Source organism: Talpa europaea (assembly GCF_964194135.1).
Source record: "Talpa europaea genome assembly, chromosome: 7".
Lineage (NCBI taxonomy): Eukaryota > Metazoa > Chordata > Mammalia > Eulipotyphla > Talpidae > Talpa > Talpa europaea.
The window spans coordinates 103,831,165-103,844,220 of NC_140074.1; the positions used below are offsets into that span (position 1 = coordinate 103,831,165).

General features: G+C 42.4%; 1 protein-coding gene across 1 annotated transcript in view; it reads right to left on the reverse strand.

Moving 5' to 3' along the window:
* SHC3 (SHC adaptor protein 3) overlaps window positions 1–13,056 on the reverse strand; it is a gene marked incomplete at its 3' end in the record, with an annotated part of 120,053 nt that overhangs the window by 17,720 nt on the left and 89,277 nt on the right. The window contains exons 10-11 of the mRNA XM_084237942.1: window positions 10,366–10,524; window positions 7,202–7,497 (exon numbers count right to left, since the gene is read on the reverse strand). Of these exons, the coding sequence (XP_084094068.1) occupies window positions 7,202–7,497; window positions 10,366–10,524 (455 nt within the window). The remainder of the gene's footprint in view (window positions 1–7,201; window positions 7,498–10,365; window positions 10,525–13,056) is intronic.

The following is a 13,056-nucleotide window of genomic DNA, read 5'->3' on the forward strand; positions in this document are numbered from 1 at the left end:
TTAAAATTATTCATGTTTGGCTTTTAGCACACAATATATAAAGATGTAATTTTGAGATGTCAACAACTGAGAGGGGTGAGAATGGAGGCATAAAGGAGCAGCTTTTGTCTGTCAACGAAGTTGTGCTGGTATACATTCAATTAGGAGTGTTATGATGTTAGGGTGTGAAATGTAATCTCCATGGTAACCACAAAGAAACTAGCTATAGAATGTACACAAAGGAGATGAGGAGGAAATTAAGACATTTTCCAAAAAAATCAACTAAACACAAGACAATAAGGCAGGAAATGCAGAATAGAAAAGCTAAGGTATATACAATAAAAATGGCAAAATAACAGAAGTAAATCTTTACTTACCAGTGATTGCTTAAAATGTGCAAGGATTAAATTCTCCAGTCAAAAGATAAATATTTGCAAAGTGCCTATACATTTTTTAATGATCCAACTTTATGTTGGATCCACTAGAGACTTACTTTAGAGCAAATGTCACAAATAGGTTGAACATTAAAGGATGGAAAGAGATATTCCATGCAAATAATAACTAAAAGAGATTAGGGAAGCTTTATTAATAACACACAAAATACAGGTTAAATAAAAAATGGTTATGAATGGAGAAGAAAAGGACACCATTTATTAATAAATGTTCAACACATCAAGAAGACTGAACATTTATAAACATTACACACCTAATGAAACACCACCAAAATACACAAAGCAAAAATTGGCTCAATTAAAGAGAGGAACAGAGAATTCTAAATTAATAGTTGGATACTTCAAAACTCTATTCTCAATAATGTTAAGTAGGGAAATAGAGGACTCAAACAGCACAATAAACCAACTAGATCTTTTGAACATATAGAGCAGCAGTACATTATAAACATGTACTGTACAAATTTGTACAGTACCCAACAATAGCCTACAATTTTTCTGTAGTGCTCATGGGACTTTTGCCAGTCTAGACCATATGTTATGGCACAAATCAAGCCTCAAAAAACTCATAATTCCTGATTATAAAACTTACTACAAAGTTACAGTAATCAAATCTATGTGGTATTGGTATAAAGAAAGGCATATAGACCAAAGGAATCAATTAGGAAATTCAGAAATAAACCCTCCTATATGATGAAATGATTTTTGAGTAAGGTGACAAGATTATCTGGGGGTGGGGGGGACACAATCTTTCCCACAAAAGGTACTGGAATAACTGGTGATCCACATGCAAAAGAATGAAGTTAGGCCCTTAGTTAACAAGATATACAGAAACTCAAAATGAATCAAACTTAAGACCTAAAACTAAAGACTCTTGGGGAAAAACACAGGGTAAAACCTTTATGACTTTAGATTTAATGGTGATCTCTTGCATATGACATGAAGGCACAGGCAAAAACAATTAAAAAAATGGACAAATTGTACTTCAGAGACATATTTTTAAATTATGCATCAAAAGATTATCAACAGTTCAAAAACAACCCAATGAATGGCAGAAAGTTTTTGCAAATCACGTATCTGATAAGAGATTAAAATCCAGAATATAGAGAGAACTCCTAAAATTCAACAATAAAAAAAATTCAAAAAAGGGCAAAATACTTGGACAGACATTTCTCCAAGGAAGACATACAAATGGCCAACAAGTGCAGAAAAAGATGCTCAACCTCACTGATCAATAAGGAAAAGCAAATCAAAACTACAATAGGATAGATACTATCTCACAACCATTAGGATAACAACCTAAAAACAAAAATTGAAATGGAAAACAACCGGTGTTGACAAGAACGTCAAGAAATTGTGAACTTTTGGCAAACAGTGTTATGCTGGTGGAAATGTAAAATGATGCAGGCACTGTGGGAAGCAGTTTGATAGTTTCTCAAAAAATTAAAACATAGAACGACTGTATGATTCAGCAATTCCACTTGTGGATATGCTCTCAAAAAACTGAAAGTAGAGTCTGGAAGAGGTAACTTTTGGACACATTGTTCACATTAGCCATTAGGTGGATGCAATCCATGTGTCCATTGATGTATAAATGGATAAACACAATGTAGTGGATGCATACAATGGAATATTCCTTCCTTAAAATGGAAGGAAAGTCTGATACAGGCTACAAAATGAATGAACCTTGACACTGTGGAAAGTGAAATAAACCACCATATAAGTACAAATATTGTATAATTGCTTTGATATAAAGTACCTAGAGTAGTCAAATTCACAGAAACAGAAAGTAGAATGGCAGTTTCCAGAAGTTAAGGGGAGCAGTAAATGGGGAGTAATTGCTCAAGGGATAGAGTTTGAGTTCTGCAAGATATGGTTCTGGAGACCACTGAACTGTGCAGTTAAAAGTGATGAAAGTGGTACATTTTATATTATGTGTTTTAACAGATTAAAAAATGAATTTTGGGATATCACTTTGGAGTTGGAAAAAAATGAGAACTTATGGCTTCTGACATATACAGAAATTTAGAAATAGGTGTGTGCACAGGTGCTAACACTGTCCATTTACAAAGCAGGGAACAAACACACTCCCAGCAGGAACGAGCATGCTCAGGTCTTGGTATCCCAATGAAAAAGAACCAGGCCAAGTTCTTGCAGAAAAGCGGCTGTTTGCGTCAGACCAGAGAAAGATACGCCTTTAGTACAGTCTTACGTCAAAAGGAAGAGGTGCTGAAGGAATGGTGACATTTCAAAAAGCACAGAAACCAGCGTGAAGATGCATCAAGATCTACACTGTGATTTTGGATAAAACAGCAAGCTCTAATTAAAAATAAAAATGGAGAGACCGAAGCCCGAATTGGGAAGAGAGTATTTATGGAGTTTGAAGGCACCTCCCCCAACGTGTATTAATTACAAGGGAAAGCACAGTCGACCACAGTCAAGTGGCCCCAAAATGAGGGAACCAGGAGAACTGGTCCACGTTGAAGCAGTCAAAAGAGACATGACTCTGCGTGGACCCCTGGGGCCACTGAGAAGTGCAAACAGGCTGCGAACTAGGCGGTGCATATGCAACCTGGATTTTGACGGCTGAGCTATGGCCACGCAGGGGAACTGTTTGCCAAAAGTTCACATCAAGTATACAGGTTGATGGTGTATTTGAGCAAATTAGTCTCCAGTGATTCTGAAGAAAAATTCCTTTGTATATCAAAAAATACTCCAAAAAATTGATGGGATAGGATACACGTGATTGGTAATTTTTGCAGCCAATCATAAGTGTAGGGGAATTCATTCAACCTTTTTCCCTATGTTTGTGCATTAAACCAGAAGCTACTGTTGGCAGAGACAGATCAGGGAAGGTACAGAAGGGAAGACAAAGGCCCACGAAGACTGCCCCTGCCAGGTTAGGGCAGGCAGCCCAGAGGTGCCAGGGCATAGCGCCGATAGAGCAAGAAACGGAGCGTTGATGTCTGTAACAGCACAAAACAACCACTGGGAAACCACAACACTGGTTAAATATGAAAGAAGTAGCAAAAATGAGCTAGTGCTTTCATCTTGAAACATCAAGAAACGTCCACTTCAGAATTTGGCTGACCAGGAGTGTGAGCACTGAGATAACTTGGAAGAGAAACAGCTGGCTGTGCTCATCTGGGACTTGAGACTGGGGCGAGGAGGAGCGAGGGGCTGATTAGTTTTCACTAAAAGCGTTTTGTAATAGCTTATTTAAACATTTCAGGAGTGACAGTGGTAGACTTAAAAGATGCATTGCTGAGCCCGGTTTCCTTGCTTGCCTCAGCCTCTGCAGCCTGGTGGACCTGGTGCTCTGCATCACTTTCCCTGCCGGGCTGCATGGAGCCAGAAGGCTCCCCAAATTTCTCTTCTCCTTGGAGCCCCTGTGTTGACAAGGTAGACCCAGGGGACAGATGCCACCTTGGTCCCTGAATCACCCAAGTAAGTACCAGAGGGACCGGAAGAGCCCCTAACACACACACACACACACACACACACACGCATGAGTGGGAACAAAGTTTTGCTGCCTTAAACCCATGAGGATTCCTATTTTCTTTGTTAGGGCAACACAGCCTAGTCTTACTGATGACAATGGGGCTTTATTAAGGGACTAGAGCTAGTTTCTTAATTTCTCACGAAGAAAATAAAAAGCTAATAGCACTAGGTGTTAGGCAGTAGTCTTTGTTTGGGGGTGTCTATGAATGCTGAAGCCCCAGAAGGTGCCAACGGGTGCTGTGTTCACACACGGCACCAGCCATGGTGGCAGCGGCTGACTCCAGTGCAAATGCAGGCCTCACTCTCCGTGCTGGCCCATCAAGGCTAAAGGGATGAATCAGTGACAAATGACTCAGGCAATAATTTTAGACACAGGAGGGCTGACTAAATATCCTGAAGATGTCAAAAGGAAGGAAAAATGTGTTCCAGACTCCAACTCTGAGCTGCTCCTACAACCAGCCACCAGCCTCTCTCCGGCTGTTGGGTGAGGATCAGCACCTTCAGCACCCCCAGCGAGCTAACTCCTTGCCACGATCTCCTTGTCCCCTGCCCCCCATTTCCAGCCACCCCGGGTGCCCTCATCTTGACCAATCAGCGCATGGAGGGAAGGCACCTAGGTTGGCATATTCTGAGTAAATTTAGATACAGGCTGTTTTGCATCCTTATTTCTCTGAGTAATCTGTTCTGCCAAGTTTCCCCTTTTATAGTCAGGGACCAACCAATTATCATGAAAATCAGAGGAATAAATATTGAAGAGAATGTGTTCATCGTCTATTTTGGTGTCCTCATAGCAGAGAAGCGACATTACATTTGTAATTAAGTCTCTCATTTCCATTTTCTTTTTCTGCTAAAGCTGTCTTCCATAGGATCAATTAAAGTACAATCGGATTCAGCAGCCCTCCCCTCAAAAAGAACAGTTATTAGTAGGTGTGACTTACAAATTTTCTCAAAGTTACCACAATTCTCTCCTCCAGAATTTAAGTCACATAGACAGAAACGTGTGGGGTTGGTCTGCTCAGACATCTGGTTGAACTGTTTTCCCACAGTGTTATTTCCAAGGTATCTTGATACTAGGTGTGACTGGATTAGAGATTACTGGTAGTTCGTGTCTGCTAAACTCATCACTTTGTCTAGAAGAACTAAATGAACAAACACATTAATCACCTTTGGCCTATAAGATGGTATCATTTAGCTAAATGTTAATTTTAAAAATACCTACAAATTTCAACTGAAATATTTATATTCTCATATTTTCTCTCTTATTTTCTTTGAAGTAACAATAACTAAATTAATAGATAGCCTATGTGAATGGAAAGGATGCTGGACGGATTCTGTTCAGAAAAGCCACCAATAGCGCAAGAACCCACATCCCCTTCATGGGCTTCAGCTCTTAGCCAGGAAAAGCTCGAGGCTGATCCAGGCATCCACTTGTGCAAGGCGGATCACCCATAAATGCCAGGCACTATTCTAAGTGCTGAGGATACTGCAATGCACAAGATTTCTACCCTTGGGGAGACTATAGTTTGGGGGGAAGCAAATAATAAACAAATAAGCAAATAATCGAATCCTTTCTTGTGATACTTTTTGAAGTGAAGATATCCCAGGGAGTATCAGGGGGTTCTACTGGAAAGAAAATGATGAAGGAAGACTGCTGGCTGGGAGTAAACTTAGCCCGTTGTAAGAGGAGAGCACACCCCTGTAAGTCAAACCAGACAGCAGCCAATCAGATGAATTCACCAATGAACAACTACTGACACAATCTTATAGAAAACACTAGACACCCAAACACAACAATGTGTGTCGTAATTACTATGTCAATATCATGCAGGGTTTATAGCAGGGTGCAGCACCAGAAAAATCTGCCTGGGTAATTTTCCACGTTTATGGGTTTAAGGAAAAAAAAAATCACATCCTTACTATAATATCTCAAAAGATGCTGAAAAGGCATTAGATAAAATTCAATCCTTGACAGGATAAAATTAATTAGATAATTTATATGTATGAATTCCACCAGAGCTGAGATTTTCTTCTTAAACTGGTTCACTGCAAAGCTAAATAACAACAACAATAAAATACACCTAGAACTATGACTGCAGCATTAAGGCTTTTAGAGGGGGACAGTGGAGGGCGGGTGGAGGGGAGACAGGAGGAAGTTTACCTAATGGCCTAGGGTATCTGAGGAGGTGTGAAACTATTCCCTTAAGTCATACACAGTGGTGTAAAACCAATATTACCTCAATAAAAATAAATTAATTTTAAGTAATTAACATAAAATAAAAATAAACTGGCTCACTGACATGTCCCAGGAGCCAAAAACAATGCCTGAATTTAGTAGTTACTCAGCATATATTTGTTGAGTGAATAATAGGAAACTCTACCAAGGGCTTACATCATTCTTAAGGGAGCAAAGCCTAAACATTCCCTTTGAGGGACAAGACAAGGGCGCCCTCTCCTGGTCAGAATTCAAAGGCACCCACCACAGCACAGGGATAAGAACCCGCATACCAAGAGGATTAGAACACAGAAGACAAAAACTGTCCTGGTTTGCAACAGCATGCCTGCTGCAGAACTACTGAAATCAGCAACATTTGGGGGCACAAGATCACACCACGTTTCTCTTCCTGCAGCACTGTTGTGGAAAAGCAACTAAAAATAACATCATTTAGAACAGAAACTAGAATACTCTAGGAAGTAGCCTCACAGAGGAAAGAGAACTTTCTGAAAAGAATTTTAAAATTCTAACAAAGGAGGTCTTTGTTACTAAATAAGTGGAGACATGTCACGTTCATGGCTGAGATGACTTAATTTGGAAAAATGTCAGCTCTCCCCCATATTAATCTATAAATTCAATACAAGTCCAATCAAACCCCAGCATGTATTTTTGATGACTTGATAAACTGATTCTAAACTAACAACTTCTAGACGAGGGAAGCAGGAGGAAGGGCTTACACCATCAGCTAGTAAGACAGTTTCAAGGCCATAATGATTAAAATAGTATGAAACTTGTAGAAGAAAGAAATAGAGCAGCCTGGACCCTAGTGATTTTCCAGGCTTTATAACTTGTACAAGCCCATGGCCATGAACTCCTGCAGCTCAGCTCTGGCCTGAATGCATAAGTCCTCTGTGCCTGGGCTCCAGGGACCTGGGGGACTGACCTCAGTGCCAGTGCGTGGAGGAGGGAAAGAGGGGTTGTTGGCGCAGCGACCCACAGAAGATGGTTGGAAGGAGGCTGGTGGGCACACACTGACTGGGCTCACCGACCCCGGGCTCACCGTGCCTTCCGGGTCCACCAGCAGCAGGTGTTTGGCCTGGCCATTGTGCATGCCTGTGAGAACGAAGGAGCCTGGGTTGGTGGTGCTCTTCCTGACCAGGAAGTCCCCATCTCTCTTCAGCAGCCCCTCTGCCTCCTTCCTGCTCATCTCTCCTTGATACCAAGGCTCTGCTTTCAGTTCTTCCAGCATCTTGGCATCGGGGGCTCTGGGCGAGACGGGGCTGATGCACTCCACAGAGGCTGCCTTGCTCAGCACAGGCCATAAGGACTGGTTCCTGAGTGCGTCTTCAAATGGTTCTGTCAACAACATTTACCAGCAACAAGTCAAACCCAAGAAGAACAGATGATAAAAAGTACAATGTGAGAGATGGAAATGTGAAGGCAACTTCTACCAGGGGGAAAAAATGAGAGAAAAATGACTGGCTGGTAATAGAACTACACTCACCATGACAAGCATTTGAAAGTACAGCCCAAATCTTGGCATGAGTCTTTCTGATGAGTCTGCTTTCCCAAGACAGCTGGGCACGGTGCCTTGTGCCAAAGATTCAAGCACACCCTTTGTCTAGCTGGATGGAATGACTTTATTTTGGAGTGCTGCAGGAGGCTGTGCATATTACATGCCATCGACTTTCTCTGAAACAGCAGCTAGCCTCTTTAACAAATCTGTTCTCTTCTGAACAAAAACCTTCCAAAACCAAAGGAAATACACAAAGGAGAAGAGAAGCTGCAAGGCTTTGATAACCTGTAAAACCTCAACCCAAACCACCAAATGCTTATTTTAAAATCTTTGTATCAGCAAATTTCTAAAACAGGACATAACTAACATTTATTCGTGCCTCTTGGGTGCCTTGCCTCAGGCTAGGAAATCTACTTCCTGGCCTTCACCTGTTTCCCTGTGTGCATCTGAGATGGAGTGTGACTTCACACCCTTGAGAACACACTACTCACGGAGGGCCTAACAGCAGCAACAATCAACAGCAAAAAATGTAGTCTGGCACGCCTAATCAAGTTGCAATGTTCAATTTTCAAATAAGGTAAGATGTATGCAGGTACATTTAGATACATGCAGAGGCAATCTGAAAAATGCACACAGCACTATGGAAGGCTAAGGCATCGTGGCAATTATTTGGATCACTTTGTACAACCAGGTACCACCAGGACAGAATCATCTCTCTCTTGGCCACATTATGTCCCCAGATACCAACGTGTTCCTCGAACACAATTTATATGTCATAAATATTCAGTGGCTGCTATAAAGCAAGACCAGTTTATTATGTTAGTAAGATGATGGGCAGAAGTAGAGTGAGTAAATGGAAGTAAAATTAGGTCATTTTAACTTTTGTTAAATCTTTGGCAAGTTTGGGGAGGAACAAATGTTTATCTTTTTATCCTATCTTTCCCCAGATTTTCTGAAATAGCTGAAAATTTATATTATCCTCACTAACATCATCATCACCACCATCACCATCACCACCACCATCATCACCATGATGATTTAGCTCTAGTAATTCAAGATAAACCACACAGAGCGCTGATTTATTTTTTCCATACTCTCCGATAGATACTAGCCTCTCCAAGACCCTTTCTACTTTCTGTCTCCCCTTGTCTGGTTTTGGGAGCAGGAGTAGAAATCTATGGTTCTGGTTCTCATTTCCCATCTCAAAACTCAGCCCAACTTAACTCTCTTCTGGCTCAGGAGCCAGGAATCGCTGGTAAACCGACGAAAGTGAAAACTGTCTGACTTTAAGTGTCACTATTAGTACTATTAGTCCACCTTTGGGACATGTTGTGACAACTGAAGCAGAGACTACATCTGGGAAAGCTGATCCACATGAGGCTGTGTCCACCTTTAAGTGAAGGGATTGAATTAGATGATCTTTAAGGCATCTCCCTTCACTGAGGGTCTATACTTATTCTGGCTCTGGCAATTTTTTAAGGCAGAACAGGAAGCCAGTGTCTGGAAAACCTAGGTGACTGAGGAGAAACGACTTTGCTGTCATGATGCTGCCTAACCCTAAAAGCCCTTGCTCAATACAGCACAGCAAATAGCAAGTGCTGAAGGTCAAGTTTGCCTTTACCTAGCCCTAGGGCTTTCACTTCCGTCTCAGTAAAATAGAGATAACAATAGTGACAGCAACAACACTCATTATAGCAGTATCCAACTGGAGGACCTTTGCAAAACTTAAACAATGTGCCCAGCACACAGTAGAAACTGGTTAAATGCTATTTTCCTTTTCCTTCCCTCTTCAGCAATAAAACTCTTCAGGAATTTGCAAAAGAAATTTTAGGATGTGACTCTCTCTGTGAACTTGGGATGCTTTCTCAAAATTTCTTAACAACTTCCAGTTGCACTACTAATCTGTTCCTGAATGGTGTGATTCTCCCAATCTGTGCAACCAACGGAAGGTCGGGGGCCACATCCCACGCATTGCTGCCCACAGCAGCTCCCACCATGCTCCTCGCCCTGTCTGGTTCTCCTGGTTCTCCACCAGACCCCGGTCACTGCCTGCCAGGACATATTGTTATGGAAGCCTTGTGCCTTCAGAACAGTCAGACTTTGTCTATTTTGTTTTTGTGTATATTCCCAACAAGTAAAATGGTATTTGACACATGGTAGGAGCTTGATGAAAAGGAACAGGAGGAGAGGGAGAGGGAAAATGTGAGAAAAAGTGCAGGAGAGCGAGTACTGCACGCACGGGGAAGCATTGCATGCAATTTCATGCTTATGTGTTGGTCTTGCTCAACAGACTTGAGAGCTCCGAGAAAACAGGGGCCATGCCATTTCATCCAGGCGTCCTGAGCAATTGATCATGATTGGGCATATAACAGCCAGTTAATATTTAAATGATTAAACAAGCGAGTACATGTATTTATGTATATAGTTTGTCATGACACATTTTCAGATATTCAGGAGGAAAATCATTTCCAAAAAAGAGAAGAAAACTGCTTCGCCTCTTGACTACAAAGGATTAAAAATCCCAAAGTAGAGTTTAGCCAAGTTCAAAGCTTTGAAAAGCTCAATCATGATCCAGAAATGGGCAGATAGTCTTCACCATTAATCCAAACCTCACTAGCAGAAAATTCAGTAATTGCACAGGCTTCAAATAAAAGGCAGAAAAAAGCAACTTCAAATGACAAGTAAACCAGAAGCAAATGGAAACCCACTCATGTCAAAGAGGTCTTTGCGGGGGCTGCTCTCTGCGCTGCTGCCGGAGGCCATCCCGGCCTGCAGAGGGAGGTGCTGGGTGTTGACATAGGTGGGGGCTTCTCCTGTGGGGACCACATGTGCTTTCCCCTCTGGCATGCTGTAGATGTCCAAGGACCCTAAACAAGAAAACAAACCCTTTCATCTCTTACAATGGTAACACTATTTCTTCATCTGTTGCTAAGCCACCCAGCATTTCATAGAGAAAAGCTTACAGAAAACTGCGGCTTCAATCCCCCTCTTCTGACTTTGTTCTGAACACTGCTGTGTTCTGGTTAGGATGCTTTCCCGTCCTTCCTGTCACAAGGAGACCTGCCCGCCCACGACGGGGACCAGCCATGATGGGGACCAGCCATGATGGGGAGGGGCCTTCCCAAGACTCGGGGCTTGCTAACTCAGGCCTGGGGCGCAGAGCAGGCATAGCTGTGGGAGAAGCTGCCTTGGTCTCTTCATCCCCTTTTTTCTAAGGCCCTGAGATAAATAACCGAGCAATACAAGTCTTACTGCTATTGCTCTTTTTGCTAAGTGTAAGTCACTGCTTTAGAATTAAGTGACTTCTGGCAATGCCGTGCAAGGGCTGTTTTATAAAGTTACTTCATGATGAACTGAGATACTCTCCTAATAAAATGGAGTGGCCTGTATCTCCTGGGACTTTCTCGCTGGCCTGGCTGAGCTGGGGGTGGTGTCCCTGCTGTTGTCACTGAGGTGACTGAGGACTTGCCGGAGAACACGTATGTGGGTCACTATGTGATTCTTCTGTGATAGCCTGTTTCTCACACATGTGGACATATTCTCAAGATCACCCTTTGACCTTCACATCTCTGGAAAGAGGTTTCCTTTCACACCCTGAGGGCATTGCAGTGCTGAAGCTTCTCAATCTAGAAAGAGTCCACTAGGGGATTTTATTTTTTATATATATTTATTTACTTATTTATTTTTTAAAAGATTTATTTATGCATACAAGAGTTGGGGTGCAGGCCAGAGGTGTGGGGGGTGAGAGGATTCACCAGAGACAGAGTGGGGAGCAGAAGAAGCAGATTGACTGAAATACACTGCTGAGGGGTGAGACAGGAGAGGCCAGCTCCCTGGCTACGGATTGAACTTGTGCTGCAGTAGCTGAGGATTGCTTCATAGTGCTGAGACTTAACGCTGTGAGCCTCCATGGGGGCCCCACTTGGGAATTTTAAAGATGTGTTCCCCACAGGCTGTGGGGAACAGCTTCAGGCAGGCACACTACTGTCTCCAGCCTGTAAGTATCCTGCTAACATCCCTTTGCAGGGCAGCAGCTTCTGCAGAGTCCAGCACCTAGGCCACTCCTACTCCTAAGCTGGCTGCTGCCCGGGCTGCTCCTGGCTCCCGTGTCCTGGTGAGTGCAGACTGTCTGCGTTTCTCAGCTTTGTGTGTTCCAGCAAGTCAGTCTGCAAAGGAACTTTGCAAGCTAATTTTTTTAAAGGAGAAGATGAAATAGCCAATGAATAATTTCCTGATGCTGGCCTTTCCCCACAGCAGACAATGGCAGGTACTGAGTCAGGAAGGGAGACGTAGCCCCTCACGGACACCTGAGATCAATTCCATTTAGGGGGATTCACTGCTGACAAAGCAGCAAGGACATTCGGTACAACTTACTTGTTGTACAGAAAAGGGAACTTAATGCTTTCAAATAAGACCTTGAAATGTATTGAGAGTGGCGAGTCTCCAGTTCCAAGCTAGAACCATGTTTGCCCTGGTGAGTTTCTCCCATTGTCCTTTTTTGATCCAACCAGAGAACGTCAATACATGAAAATTTAAAAATAAGCCTGATGAATAATTTTTCAGAAAATTAAGTATCTAATGGAAATAATGTCTCTTTTAGTCTACAGCAGTTATCTTATGTCTATGTATCCCTGTATATAAATAAATTTTAAACATATATAGAACAGAAGTGAAAACATAGTGAAAAAGTGTCCCTGGCAAAGTCATGCCACTTTGTCCTATTCTGAGGCCATGCCGTGTGGGAGTTCTGTAGGATTTGTTTCACTGAGTGGGTAGCCTTGGTGGTCTTCTGGCTGGGGGAGGCAAGCCAGGAAACTCCACAAGGAGGAAATTTTCAAATGCATTGTTATTTGTTTCCTGGCACAAATCACTGTAGTGAAGGGAAAAACCCTAATGTTAAAGCAATAAATGTTTAAATGTATATACAGATAAGCATAAATTAGATCTCCAGTCATTAAACTAACTCGTTGCTCCATCTCCTTCAGACCCTGTAGAGTTAGTAGTCCAGGCCCTAGAGGTATTGGAAGATTTATAGAAATGTTTCAGGAGAGAACGAGTTTAAAATTATACGGAACTTTCAAGTGTGTGTATGTGTGTGTGGGGGGGGTAGAAATAACTGTCTAGAGGGTAAAGCCTTGGTTAGCAGTTAGCATTTAGTTCTAAGTCATGTCTGCTCTATTTCTCACATGGGACGCAGGTACACATGAATACTTTGATAAACTATGAGCATCCTCCCCAAGTGCCCAGGCGCTACAGGGGTTGTATCCCTGGGGCCATCTCTGCCTGAAGAGGGTGTCACATTTATTCCTGGGTGAGTGAGGCAGGGAGGGAGAACTACTAGTTACTATATTGGAGGACATAGGGGCTCAGCCCCTTCAGGTGGACACTTAGGGGTAGCA